General features: G+C 44.7%; 1 protein-coding gene across 1 annotated transcript in view; it reads left to right on the top strand.

Moving 5' to 3' along the window:
* The window catches only part of Nsd2 (nuclear receptor binding SET domain protein 2), a 72,934-nt gene extending 60,208 nt beyond the window's left edge, over positions 1-12,726 (top strand). Inside the window, exons 14-23 of the mRNA XM_051165057.1 lie at positions 1,728-1,907; positions 2,205-2,361; positions 2,497-2,702; positions 4,221-4,324; positions 4,554-4,823; positions 6,613-6,729; positions 8,874-9,015; positions 9,290-9,396; positions 10,515-10,719; positions 11,727-12,726. Of these exons, the coding sequence (XP_051021014.1) occupies positions 1,728-1,907; positions 2,205-2,361; positions 2,497-2,702; positions 4,221-4,324; positions 4,554-4,823; positions 6,613-6,729; positions 8,874-9,015; positions 9,290-9,396; positions 10,515-10,719; positions 11,727-11,998 (1,760 nt within the window). The 3' untranslated portion in view covers positions 11,999-12,726. The remainder of the gene's footprint in view (positions 1-1,727; positions 1,908-2,204; positions 2,362-2,496; positions 2,703-4,220; positions 4,325-4,553; positions 4,824-6,612; positions 6,730-8,873; positions 9,016-9,289; positions 9,397-10,514; positions 10,720-11,726) is intronic.
* Positions 12,727-14,180: the final 1,454 nt, after the last annotated feature.

Below are 14,180 nucleotides of genomic sequence, written 5' to 3' on the forward strand. Positions count from 1 at the left end.
AACAAAGAATACTTCCTAAGCTGTCTTGGGATTCTGTCTACTTTTTTTTTTTGGACGCTTTACAGTTTGTTGATAACTTTTTTTTTTTAATTTAATTTAATTTTATTAATTTATTCCTATTACATCTAAATTGTTATCCCATCCCTTGTATCCTCCCATTCCTCCCTCCCTCCCCATTTCCCCCTTACTCCCCTCCCCTATGACTGTGACTGAGGGGGACCTCCTCCCCTGTATATGCTCATAGGGTATCAAGTCTCTTCTTGGTAACCTGCTATCCTTCCTCTGAGTGCCACCAGGTCTCCCCCTCCAGGGGACGTGGTCAAATAAGAGGCACCAGAGTACGTGTGAAAGTCAGACCCCACTCTCCACTCAACTGTGGAGAATGTTCTGACCATTGGCTAGATCTGGGTAGGGGTTCAAAGTTTACCGCCTGTATTGTCCTTGGCTGGTGCCTTAGTTTGAGTGGGACCCCTGGGCCCAAATCTGCCTATCATAATGTTCTTCTTGTAGGTTTCTAGGACCCTCTGGAGCCTTTTTTTTTTTCTTTCTTTTTTTAAAGATTTATTTATTATTTTGTATACAGTGCTCTGCCTGCATGTACACTTGAAGGCCAGTAGAGGACATCAGTTTTCATTATAGATGGCTGTGAGCCACCATGTGGTTGCTGGGAATTGAACTCAGGACCTCTGGAAGAGCAGTCAGTGCTCTTAACCGCTGAGCCATCTCTTCAGCCCCCCAATTGGGAAATATTTTAAGGGCAAATTACGTATGTGAAAGATAAGGGTAGCTTGTGGGGTTAAAGAAGGCATGTGCTTCTTGTCACAGGGCTTTTCTGCTAAGATACATCTAGCAATATTTAGGGAGATTATACTCTCAATATCTAGTAGGAAGGGTGCCCAGAAGAGGCTTCAACAAATTCCAAAACATAGCAGCCCTAGGTTAAAAAAATGCTGAATGAGGGGCTGGAGCTCAGTGGTTAAGAGCACTGTCTGCTCTTCCAGAGGTCCTGAGTTCAATTTCCAGCAACCACATGGTGGCTCACAACCATCTATAATGTGATCTGATGCCCTCTTCTGCAGATAAAGCACTCATATTAAATAAATAAATAAATAAATAAATAAATAAATAAATCTTTATTTTAAAAATGCTGAATGAGAGCTGGGCACAGGCACGGTGGCGCACACCTTTAATCCCAGCGCTCGGGAGGCAGAGGCAGGTGGATTGCTGTGAGTTCGAGGCCAGCCTGGTCTACAAAGTGACTCCAAGACAGCCAAGGCTACACAGAGAGACCCTTACTTGAAAAAAATAGTAAAGCAAAAATAACCAAAAAAAGAAATGCTGGTTGACCCTTGTTTAGAATATGATGTTTACATGCTGGGCGTGGTGGCGCACGCCTTTAATCCCAGCACTCGGGAGGCAGAGGCAGGCGGATCACTGTGAGTTCAAGGCCAGCCTGGTCTACAAGTGAGTCCAGAACAGCCAAGGCTACACAGAGAAACCCTGTCTCAAAAAACAAAAAACAAACAAACAAACAAAAAGAATATGATGTTTACATGGTGTCTGTTTTCACAAACTCTGTTTTGAAATACTTTTGCCTTGATCAAAGATAATTTTATAAATAGCTCCAGGGTCTTCCATCATAAATTTATAACTTTGTGAGGCTTTGTGATTATTACGGTCATAGAATCAACAGTATCTATAGTCCTCAGAGTATTTATCTCCTTTAGGTAAAATGATGAGGTGTGTCCGATGCCCTGTAGCCTATCATGGAGGGGATGCTTGTCTGGCAGCAGGATGCACAGTGATTGCTTCTAACAGCATAATCTGCACAGGCCACTTCACTGCCCGGAAAGGGAAGCGCCACCACACCCATGTCAATGTGAGCTGGTGCTTCGTCTGCTCCAAAGGTAAGGGATGGGTTCTGCTGTGTGTTCTCAGCTGATGCTGGAGGTGTCACCTCAGCCCTCTAAGGGAGTCAGGTGGACTTGATGGCATTCAGTATTGACTCAGGGTAGGTAAGCTGACACTCGTGCTTCTTTGGGTTACAGGCTGAGGGAGAGGGCCTAGAGAGGGCTTAGCTTCTCTGCTCTACCCACACAGAGGCGGGTGGACACACAGCGAAGCCCTGGGTTGAAAAACCAGAAGTGTGGGCCCCTCATCTGACCTGATAAGACAAACTCAATCTAGTCTGTTCTTTCTTGTAGGGGGAAGCCTTCTGTGCTGTGAGGCCTGCCCAGCAGCCTTTCACCCTGATTGCCTGAACATCGACATGCCCGATGGCAGCTGGTTCTGCAATGACTGCCGGGCTGGGAAGAAGCTACACTTTCAAGACATCATTTGGGTCAAACTTGGGAACTACAGGTATGAAGTAAAAAAGCCTGTGTTTTTCTAAAGTCTGTGTTGTTCAAACATTTGTTTTACTTTACAGTACTAAGTATTGAAAATTTTGTCACTCTCTGAAGAATCTGTGAATCCTGTTTTTAATATTTATAATAGATGGTGGCCGGCAGAAGTTTGCCATCCCAAAAATGTTCCCCCAAATATTCAGAAAATGAAGCACGAGATTGGAGAATTCCCTGTGTTTTTCTTTGGGTCTAAAGATTATTACTGGACGCATCAGGCACGAGTATTCCCATACATGGAGGGGGACCGGGGCAGCCGCTACCAGGGGGTCAGAGGGATCGGCAGAGTCTTCAAGAACGGTATGGAGATTCCCCAGTGGTGCATAGGTGGCACTCCCTTAAGGCTTGTTAATGCTAATTTCTGTTCTTTTGAAATTTGATCTTTTAAGAAAAGTTTCTGGACTAAACATTCTATGTATTTATTGAAGTATTCTTACGCCAATAATTTTATAATATTAGCTTGTAATTAATGTTATTAAAATGAAATAAAGCTTTTAAAAGGTATTTTTAGGCCAGGCATGGTGGCGCATGCCTTTAATCCCAGCACTGTGAGGCAGAGGCAGGATTACTGTGAGTTCGAGGCCAGCCTGGTCTACAAAAGCGGGTCTGTGACAGCCAAGGCTACAGAGAGAAACCCTGTCTCGACACCCCCTCCCCCAAAAAAAAGATATCTTGAGAACTAATTACAGATATTTTCCATATCTAGCCTTTGTGTGGCAACCCTGGAGATGATTTCTTATGGCTATAACCTCACGTTCTAGCTCTCAGCTGCTAGTTGATTCTAATTTAGCAGACACAGTGGGACCTTGGGTATCTTACACAGTGTCAGAGTGGACAGATCAACAGGAATATGCATTCAGTTCCACAGACAGTCTTGGGAGATGGAGTGTAGAAAGTGTGGTTAAGCTAGATGGTGACTTGGGCAGGAAGGAGCTAGGAGATAGAGGTATGACATTGTACAGGAAACCCAGCATTTTCTCTAAGTGCAGAGTGAGTGAAGGCAGTAAGAAAAGCTTTAGTGCCTCCATGTCTCACGCAGGGAGGACTGAAGCTGTGTCACTGCTGGTAGGGTGTGCCATGGCAGATGGAAATCTTTGCCTTGAGAGCTGTTGGCTCTTTGCTGCTGGGAGTTTAGTAGGTATCAAAACAACAGCAATCTGTCCTTTGTCTTTGATACCTCAACATTTTGGGGCTTCAAGAAGTCTGAGTAAGAATGGTTAGCTATCAAAAGATTCTTGAAAATGATCAGAAAGACGAGACTGTTAGAGACTGAGACAACCCGGTGAATTTTGTATGGTACCAAATGGTGAAAGTGGGACTCCACTCTTCTGATAAAGGCCTGCTGTTAAGCTGGCCCACTAATGACTGATCAGCAGCTGACACCTTAGCCCAACTATAACCAGGCTGCAAAATGATATTGACAGTCTGTGAGCTTTGGGTGTTAGTGTGGCCTCTGCTGATCTGAACAGGTACTTCTTCTCAGAACCTGTTTGCTTTCAGAGAGAGCAGAAATTCACTGTCCCCCCCCCCCTTTTTTTTTTTAAGCACAGTGTGTCTCAAGGACCAACACTGTTGCCTTGTCTTTAGAGCTCAGTACAGAGAATGGGTAGTGCCTGATAAACACCAGTGGGTTTTGGCTGAGTTGGCACAGGTCAGCTCCCAGTGCTAAGTCTCTAGGGAGTCTCCTGCCTTTTACAGTGTTTCATAGCCTTTAGCCTCCTGGAAACCCACAGCAGTGCTCAGCAATGAATATAGAGCTTAAAAGGCAGATGTATTTATTTACTGAAATATATTTCTCATATTTTGCTGGCTTTTTAGCACTTCAAGAAGCTGAAGCTCGTTTTAATGAAATCAAACTTCAGCGGGAAGCCCGAGAAACACAGGAGAGTGAGAGAAAGCCTCCACCATACAAGCATATCAAGGTGATGGTTATATCACAATTACATATACATTTATGTGTGTATGTCTTCTCAATAGAGTAGTCTGGAAGTTGCTTTAGGGCTACAGATTTTTCATACCCAGGTTGTGGCTTTTAAGAGGTATGCCAGAAACTATCTTTGTGAGCAGGCCCAGCAATGATTGCTAGATCACGTGTCCAAGGTGGGTCCTTAAGGGGGCAGTCTGAGTTCATGGCTCTCTGTTTTCCTACAGGTGAATAAGCCTTATGGTAAAGTCCAGATCTATACAGCTGACATTTCTGAAATCCCAAAGTGCAACTGTAAGCCTACAGATGAGAACCCCTGTGGGTCTGATTCAGAGTGTCTGAACAGGATGCTCATGTTTGAGTGCCACCCGCAGGTGTGTCCTGCAGGCGAGTACTGCCAGAACCAGTGTTTCACTAAGCGCCAGTACCCTGAGACCAAGATCATCAAGACAGATGGCAAAGGGTGGGGCCTTGTGGCCAAAAGGGACATTAGAAAGGTATGTGATATGTCCTCTGCATTTTGTACTGTGTAGTGATTGTGTTTGTGTGTGTACTAGAAGGTGTGTGGATGTGCACGTGCCATAGCATGTGTGTGGAGATCAGAGGACAACTTTGAGAGTGAGTTCTCTCCTTCTGTGTGGGTCTCAGGGATTGAACTCGGGTCCTCAGTCTTGGTGGCAAGTAACTTTACCTACTGAATATTCTCACTAGCCCTCCCTTTCCCTTTAAGAATTAATGACTCATTGCTTATTGTAGAGGTTTTTTTTTCCCCTTACTGTAGTTAAAAAAAAAAAAAAAACTATGTAAAGTATTTTGAAACAGTATTCAGTTGAATTATTATAGTTAAATGTTGTAAGCCAGGTATGATAGTACATACATTGTATGTGGAAGAGGCAGGTAAATCTCTCTGAGAGCAAGGCCAGTATGATCTACATAGTGAGTCCCAAGCAAGGGAGGGCTACATAGTGGAGACCTTGTTCTCCTCAGAAAACAACCAAAATGCCAGGCAGTGGTGGCACACACCTTTAATCCCAGCACTTGGGAGGCAGAGGCAAGCGGATCATTGTGAGTTCAAGGCCAGCCTGGTCTACAAAGCAAGTCCAGGACAGCCAAGGCTACATAGAGAAACCCTGTCTCAATCCCCCTCCTCCCCCCAAAACCCAAAAAATTTAAAACATTATATTAACTGTTATCAAAGTTAATACTTATAAACTTCTGTGAAGCATGTCTTGCATCAGAATTGTAATGTTTGCCTCTAGAAAAAAGAATCTTTTCCTTAGACTGGCAGCCAGATGCTCAGGCATTCCTGCAAGAGCTAAGGAGGCATCACTATGACCGACATTCAGCCTCACAAATAAATACGCAAAAATTTTGTTGACAGGGCTACAAAGATACCGCGTGGCTAAGAGCACTAGTTGCTCCTTTAAAGGAACTGGATTCCATTCTCAGCAACCACGTGGTGGCTCACGATCATCTGTAACTCTAATTCCAGGGGATCCAATGCTTCTTCTGGCTCCAAGGGCACCAAGCACAGGTGGTGCAGAGACATACATGTAGACAAAACACCCATAACACATAAAATAAATAAGTAAATAAAATTCATTGGCGAGAGTGACTGACGTAACTTCTTTTAAACCTGTTTCTGCTTCCAGATTCTCTTGCCAGTATAACCTCTTCATAGAGATAGAAGTGGAACTGCTTGCTTACCTTGTCACAGCCTGGCCCTAATGTGCTTTGTCATAACCTAGGGACCAGTAGTCTCAGCCTCAAGGTCCACGACCATAATAAGTCCACCGTAGAGACTGCATAAGCTGTAGCACTAGTCTCCATCATGGTTTTGTTTGTTTGAATTATTTTACAAAAGACTGCTTACATGCATCCTTCTCCAACCGTGGTTGCCTTAACAGTTGTTTCATGTAGATTTTCTGTAGAACCTGCCTATCAGGTTCTTTATAACCTCTTCTATTTTGGGGGAATCTGCATATAATGATTGATTACAGAATACTGGCTTATCAGACATGTTCCTGAGAGGCAAGACATTGTAGAAAGCAATCTGGAATGTTGCTGTTTTGAGACAACATGAATACATTTGCCACTGGTGATCTTTATTTATAAGATATATATGAGATCATTTGAATTTGAACTTAACAAAGAACTTGTAGAACCCCAGCCTCCAAGGTATTAGCATATTAACCCTAGACTGATTGATGATGTCTTGGTGTCTTGAACCCTAATTCTGAGAGTTGGTTGGCGTATACTCAGTCACTACATTCTTCTGTTTTCCAGGGAGAATTTGTTAATGAGTACGTTGGTGAGCTGATTGATGAAGAGGAGTGTATGGCAAGAATCAAATATGCACATGAGAATGACATCACTCACTTTTACATGCTCACCATAGACAAGGTAAAGGGAAGTCTTGAACATGGACTTGGAGGGTTCACCTGTACAATTGGCCCTTGTATTTTGTTGACATTCTCATTTCCTTTCTTTAGTAATTTTTTTTATAAATATTTATGGTTTTTTTTTCCCCCCTGAATGTAGAGCTTCCACTTGGCAGAGAGCATCCTAAGAGCCATATGTGTCCCCAGTACAACATAAAGAGTCTTTGTAAGAGCAGGGGAAAGAACAAAAGCACAGACATAGGCATTGCATGCCGTCTGGGCTACTCTGTAGAGTTTGGTTGTGCATTGCTCCACAGCTTGTGAATCCTGTGCATTCCATCCTTCTCTGTGTGTTGCTCAAGCTGACTTCAAACTTGAGTTCAAGCACTTACCTACCTCAGCTTTCTAGTAAGTGGGACTAGAGCTGGGTGCTGCGCCCCAAGGTTCAAGAGTTTCAACCAGCTGCAACCTAGATGCTAGAGGTTTTTGTGTTCTCAGTATGAAGGGAATTTGGCCCAAGCAGAGAAAGTGCATCCTGTGTTTTCTGAGACCAGTAAGCTCAAAACCCAGCAGAAAAGTGGGGCTCTGTGTGTGTATGCGTGTGATTGGGAATGCTGTGGCACCCATGAGGTCAAAGACAACTTTGAGAAATCAGTTCTCTCCTGCCATGGTCTGAGGTCTGGGGTTCAGGCTCAGGTCATGGCAAGTGCCTTTACCTTGTGAGCCAGTTCACCAGCTGATAAATATACAAATAACAGCTAACGTGTGACTCAGCAATAGATCATTCATGTGTCATCTACAAAACATTGGAGTTTAAAAAACAAAAAGCTAGCAGCCGGGTATGGTGGTGCACACCTTTAATCCCAGCACTCAGGAGGCAGAGGCAGGCAGATCACTGTGAGTTCCAAGATACCCAAGGCTACATAGAGAAACTCTTGTCTCAAATGCCCCCCACCCTCCAAAAGAAAACCTGGCCCTAGTGTTAATTTAGTATACTAAAATGCACTCCACCTACCTACATCTTGGGTTTGCTTCTACTTTTATCCTCCTGAGGTAAATTCTGAGTCGTGGACTGAAGAGATCTCCTTCCCTAGCTTCCCTGGTAGGTGGGACTATAGGCATATGCCTACCAAGTTTTTCATTCTATGCTTGCACCAAACGATGGCTGCAAACCTTAAGAGTTACTACCAAGAGAAACCCCCAAGGTTGGCGCACCCATTGGGTGGCACAAGAATAGTCTCCCACTTGCAGTGCTCTGTGGTCCACAAGGCATAGCTAGGAATGCTGTTGGCACAGATTCATCCCTACTCAAATACATAATTTTGTACCATCTCATCACTAACCTTAGAAATAACCACACTGGAGGGCTGGAGAGATGGCTCAGCAGTTAAGAGCACCAACTGCTCTTCCAGAGGTCCTGAGTTCAATTCCCAGCAACCACATGGTGGCTCACGACCATCTATATAATATGATCTGATGTGCATTGTATACATAATAAAGAAACAACAAAAATTAAAAAAAGAAAGAAAGAAAATAACCACTTGAGACCAGAGATTTTCAGCGGAGAAGGTATAATTGTGTACCTGCCTGTCCCCTGGTCTGGGCCTTGATAACATGGTTCTTTTCAGTGAGTCAGTTCCCAGGGCCACTATATGCTTGAATTTGTGACAGTGCAAATTACTATCTCGGAACTGTTAGCCTGTGCCTCTCCCTCTCATGGCAACATAGCATTGATATCAGGGACAGTCTATTGTTTCCAGCGAGAATTTGAGCATGCTGTGCATCTATGTTATTTACTCTAAAAGAGTTGATGCTGCTTGCCTATTTTTAATGGAGTTAAAATGCTCCTGTTTGGCAGGGCTGGTTTTCTGTAGGCTCTTGCTGCCTTCCCAGACCTGTGACACTTGTATTTCTTCTACTTTATTTGTTGCTAGGGGTGCTGTTAGAGGTTCCAGCCCATTGTCCTCACCACTGCTACTTGGGTTCAGTCTCTTTGTGTTCTGGTCCTGAGCAAGAGAATCTGGACTGGTTGAGATGTGTCTGGTCCAAATGGAGAACAGGATAGCATGATTTTCAGTATAACAAGCAATACTATCATTGAGTATAACCTACAGCATGAAGAATCCCTTTAAAGATAAAAAGTTCCTGACTTTTTTTTTCCTGCAGGACCGCATAATTGATGCTGGCCCCAAAGGAAATTATTCACGGTTCATGAACCACAGTTGCCAGCCCAACTGTGAGACCCTGAAGTGGACAGTAAATGGAGACACACGGGTTGGCCTGTTTGCTGTGTGTGACATTCCTGCAGGTATATCACTGGGGTCTTCAGGTTTCTGGGGCCATGTGGACAGGCAGAAACAATGGCTGGTATTTAGTATGGCTGAGTTCAGAAAGGCTCTAGGATAGTAATTTGCAAGCTTTGTTTTGGGTATCTATTTTATGAAGCAAATTGATGAGCTGTGTGAATCATGCCCGTGTGTGCCTGAAAGGGGGTGGGTGCATTTTTTGAGACTGACTCTTAAGTTAGCATCCATCGCCTCAGGAGGACAAAGGCCTCTAACATAGCCTTGTGTCTCCTTTAGGGACAGAGCTGACTTTCAACTATAACCTCGATTGTTTGGGCAATGAAAAGACAGTCTGTCGGTGTGGAGCCTCCAACTGTAGTGGGTTCCTTGGAGACAGACCAAAGGTAAGGGCATCATGGCTTCTTTTTGTGAAGCTGAAACACATAGCTCTCGTGCCATTATGGCATCTTAGATCGCTTTCTAGTATGCAGTGCTTCTTCCCAGGATTGCTGTGTGTGCCTTCCTGTCAGTGAGGCCACTTGTTAAGACTTTCTCACTGATACAGTGCCTGTGGGGACTATCCTACTGAAGCAACAGTAGATGTGTGGCTTAAGCATGAAGTCACATAGGTAAAGTCAGTTATTGGAAGGACCATGTTTGCTCCAGAGTTTCTTTTGAGTCTCTCAGGCTCCTGTTGGTGACTGGTGATGTAGGTGCTCCTCAGGTTGCTTACCTTGACATCCTGCTGCTCCCTGGGGTGGTTGCATGTGCTTTCTGTCTTGACCACTCCTCCATTGTCTTGCTACTTTTTGCTGTTTACATTGCTGTGTGGATCCCAGTGCCCATGCCTGCTAGGCAAGTGCTCTCCTCCTGAGTCCCACCTCTGGCCACCAAACTCTTTCAAGTTAGTTTCATGTGCCAGTATTGATTTTATTATACTTACATTTGCAATGACTCTTCAAGTTGTGATCCACAGTCCTTGGAAGAACATGAGTTTTGGGGCACCCCTTGTATGCAAAAGGCCAGGGCTATCATAGGCAGCTCCACTCTGAGCTGGAGACTTGAGCTCGTCCTATAGATGTTTTCTGAAAGATTGCTGCTTTAACACTAGTCTGCCCTCATCTGTTCTGCTCATACTTGAATTTTTAGTTAAGAGAAGTAGCCAGCAAGGTAATACTTGGGCCGAAGAGTATCTTTGTCAACATGTCCCACCAACAGATCCCAAGCATGACATTATTGAGCCTCTGTAGTATGTCCTTTGTCTTAGCAGGAGTTACCTAAGGTGTAGCGGGCCATCCCTACATGACCCTTTATGTAGGTGGCATGCCCTTTTGTGGTGCTAAAAATGGAACCTACAGCCATGAGTTCCACCTCCAGCTCAGGCACAGCTTACCATGTTGAACACCCTAAGAATCTATAATGTACTTTGGATCTTGCTTTTTAGGCATCGTTGTAGTTCACCTTTTATTAGTGTTTCAGTCTGTGTTCTTTTAAGTGAGCAATGCTTAATTCTTGATTCTAGACCTCAACATCCCTTTCTTCAGAGGAAAAGGGTAAAAAAGCCAAGAAGAAAACCAGAAGGCGCAGAGCCAAGGGAGAAGGGAAACGACAGTCAGAGGATGAGTGCTTCCGCTGTGGTGATGGTGGACAGCTAGTGCTGTGCGACCGCAAGTTCTGCACCAAGGCCTACCACCTGTCCTGCCTGGGCTTGGGCAAGCGGCCCTTTGGTAGGTGCCAGCTCCCATGTCAGCTTTGAATGACCTGCAGTGCACTTGCCTGCCATTCTTAACTCTGTGTCTCTTTACTGACTAGGTCATGCCAAGGTCAGGTGGTAAATGGCCCCCCAGTACAGGGAACCTGCTGGAGCAATAGCTTCCAAAGCCCAATGTAGAGGAGCTGCTATTTAAAATGGAGCCACATAGTTGGCTCCCTGGAAGACAATATAATAGGTTTTGTGTCTTACTACCCATGCACACTCAAGAACGATAACAGCACCAGGACAAAATGTAAAGACTTTACCCAAAGACAAGAAACCTAATAATGGCTTTACATGTACCTCAGTGGATTTGACAATTGTCCCTAACCTTAACAAAGAGCTTCAGAGATTGAAACTGGTCCCTTATAATAGGCAAATCACAATCTGGGCATGATAGCACATACCTTTAATTCCAACACTTGGGAGGCAGAGAAAGGTGGATTTCTGAGTTTGAGGCCAGCATGGTCTACCCTAGTGAGTTCCAGGACAGCCAAGGGTACACAGAGAAACTGGGTTTTTTTTTGGGGCGGGGGGAGGGTGGTGGGGTGGGCAGTCTTAGGGAAGCCATTACCATCAGTGGACATCTGGTAGGGATAGAGTACTAAGCTGTCCCTGGTGTCTAGTATGATGCTGCAGTTAGCAGGAATGTAGGCTCTAGTCCACAACACTTAGTACTTGCCTGGCCTTTGAGCACCAACTACTAGCTTCTCTCTGGCAACTGTGTTAATTTGCCTTTATTTGGCTAGCCAGTTTTAAAACAGTACATTAGGTATGTTTCAGTTGACTCACCAACTTGAGGCTGAAGCAGGATGGCTAGTTAAAGGTCAGCCCAGAAAACATCCCAAGGACCCGTCTCTTAAAAGAAAAGTAAGACTGGATATTAACTCATGCTAGTGCTCAAAAAATTACTCTTAGCCCCTGGAACATTGACGCTTTGATTTTGTCGCTTCTATTTGCTGATGATGTGCTTTATTACAGGGAAGTGGGAATGTCCTTGGCATCACTGTGATGTATGTGGCAAACCTTCTACCTCATTTTGCCACCTCTGCCCCAACTCATTCTGTAAGGAACACCAAGATGGGACTGCTTTCCATTCCACCCAGGATGGGCAATCCTACTGCTGTGAGCATGATTTGAGGGCAGAATCTGCTAGAAGTACCAAGACTGAAAAACCCTTTCCAGAATCACTGAAGTCCATGGAGAAAAGGAAGAGAAGGCAGTGCTGGCGAAGGGTCACAGAAGACAAATAGCGCTTGGTCAGGTCCAGGGGTGGCATGGGGCAGCCAACCCTGCCTACAATGGAAGGCAAGCACTGCACTCGCCCCAGGGACCCAGCTAATAGTGCTACATGGACAGGCCTCCTTGGGTGGGAAGGAGCACCTCCTACCACTGAGCCATCAGCAGCTGTGCTGCGTCTGCACTGATGCTTGTCAGCTGTGCGCTTGTCGGTCAGTCCAGGACAAACAAGCCTTACTACCACATTATCACTGCTACACTTGAATCTGAGACATCAAGGTGCCCTCCCGTTTTTATTTTAGATTAAAGTTATGAATGAAGATAACTGGCATGTGAAATGCTTTTATCTTACCTGAAACAAAAAGTCGCCATTAGCTCTATCCTGATGGCGCAGGCTTCTCCACATATACTGCCTCCCACTCAGGACAGACTGGGACTCAGGCCCTGGGCTCCTTCCAATCAGGATTGATCATTATTTTATCCTTTTGAAACAACCTGTGTTCTAATGTGAATTATTCCTCAAAGTGCATTGTTTCCACTTTGAGTGGTTGTGGTGTTCAAAGATTCTTCTCATGGCTTTCCTTTTTGTGGACTTGACCAGTGGTGGCAGTGTGGCCTGTGGAGCTGCCTTTGTTTTGCCTGTTTTTCTCTGATGACTTTGACCAACAACATATAGGTGAGATGTATACTTCTTCACTTATTGTTTCTGGCATTTATTCCCAATATACCTTTGCTAAAACTGTTTTACAAATTATTACCAGCCAAAATGTACTTGAGTTGTCAGGCAGATACAAACTGTTGAGCGCACAGGGAGGCAACCATAGGATCCCAAGGGCACTCAGCCTGGAGCCTTGGCTATTGTGTTTTCCTTTGTGCACCTGTTTGTGGAGCATCAAGCTGTTGACCTTTCTTTCTCCAGGGGACCATCTGGTCTCATGGTGGACAAGTCTGAGGGTACCTGTTTCCTAAGAGATTTAAATGGCTTCTTTTAAAGGTCCAGCCCAGGGACTACTAATTAGATTGCCTTTGGCAGACTTGCTTCTGCCCTCCCAGGAGTGCATGTTGGCCCTAGAGCGCTTGGGACACTGAGAAAAGAGACTCGAGCATGCAGTGCATCAGCAATGGGTGCCTTTAGAAAAGCCACAGAACAACAAAGCTGAGACTATCCATTAAGTCCCTAAGCAGGGTTTGCTGCCTTGTAGAACTGCAGTCTCCATTTGAACCAGGACCGACCGTTTTTGGCGGTCAATGACAACATCAGCCATGACACCTGTAAACCTAGCATGTCATGAGCAGACCATCCCTTTGGCACTTCTATAGTAGTCCCCCTACCACCCAAAGTTAAAGCAGCTTGGCAGGCAGCTGTGGCTTCCATAGGCAAAGGCCTAGTTCCACCTCTGGAGGCACTAGATGAGATCAGGAGCCATTTCTCAATTTAGAATTTAATCTAGCTCAGATTGTCCTGTAAGAAAATACTAAATTTTGGCTAGTCATGGCCTAAGTTTAGAAGGCTGATGTAGCTTCCTCACATGCATGTGGCCTGGCCTTTTTTAGAGTCATGGCCTCTAGGCTATATAGGGTGGGGTCATCTTGTCAGTTGTCCAAAAGCACCCTTTCCCACCAGCTGAGTGGCTTCTGTGAAAGATAAAGCATCAGAACTGGTTTTACAGTACACTTGGGGGAACAAGTTAACTTTTTTTTTTTTTTTTAAACGTGAAGTAAAATCTTGGGTTTTGTTCCAAATTACTTTACGATCTTTCTGAAGGAAGTATTGTGAACTTTTAAAGACAGATTTCCCCTTTCCAAAAAGTATTAATGAGTAAATAACACTAACTCTGAAAACCAACTGAGGACCAATTTACAAATATTGAGCTAACACCCCAGGGTGACGGCCTTTCCCACAGAAGGCCCAGCCACAGGCCCAGGGCTGTGCCTCTGGACGTGGTAGGTGCTCTGAATCTGACAGACAAACATGTACACCAACTCCTTTGTTTTTTGTTTTCTTCTTCTCTCCTTAATGTGAAGTAAACCAAATGAAAACTGCCCACACTCCATACTCCTTAGGGCCTTTGGTATCCCACACCAGTCAGGAGCTGCTCCCTAGTCAGCACACACCTAATTACGTGTGTGCCTCTTGAGGGTGGCAGCAGCCTGTCGATGTACAGCCAGTGTCCACGCTAGAACTGGCCTATGAGA

The sequence above is a fragment of the Acomys russatus genome, chromosome 22, assembly GCF_903995435.1.
Source record: "Acomys russatus chromosome 22, mAcoRus1.1, whole genome shotgun sequence".
NCBI lineage: Eukaryota > Metazoa > Chordata > Mammalia > Rodentia > Muridae > Acomys > Acomys russatus.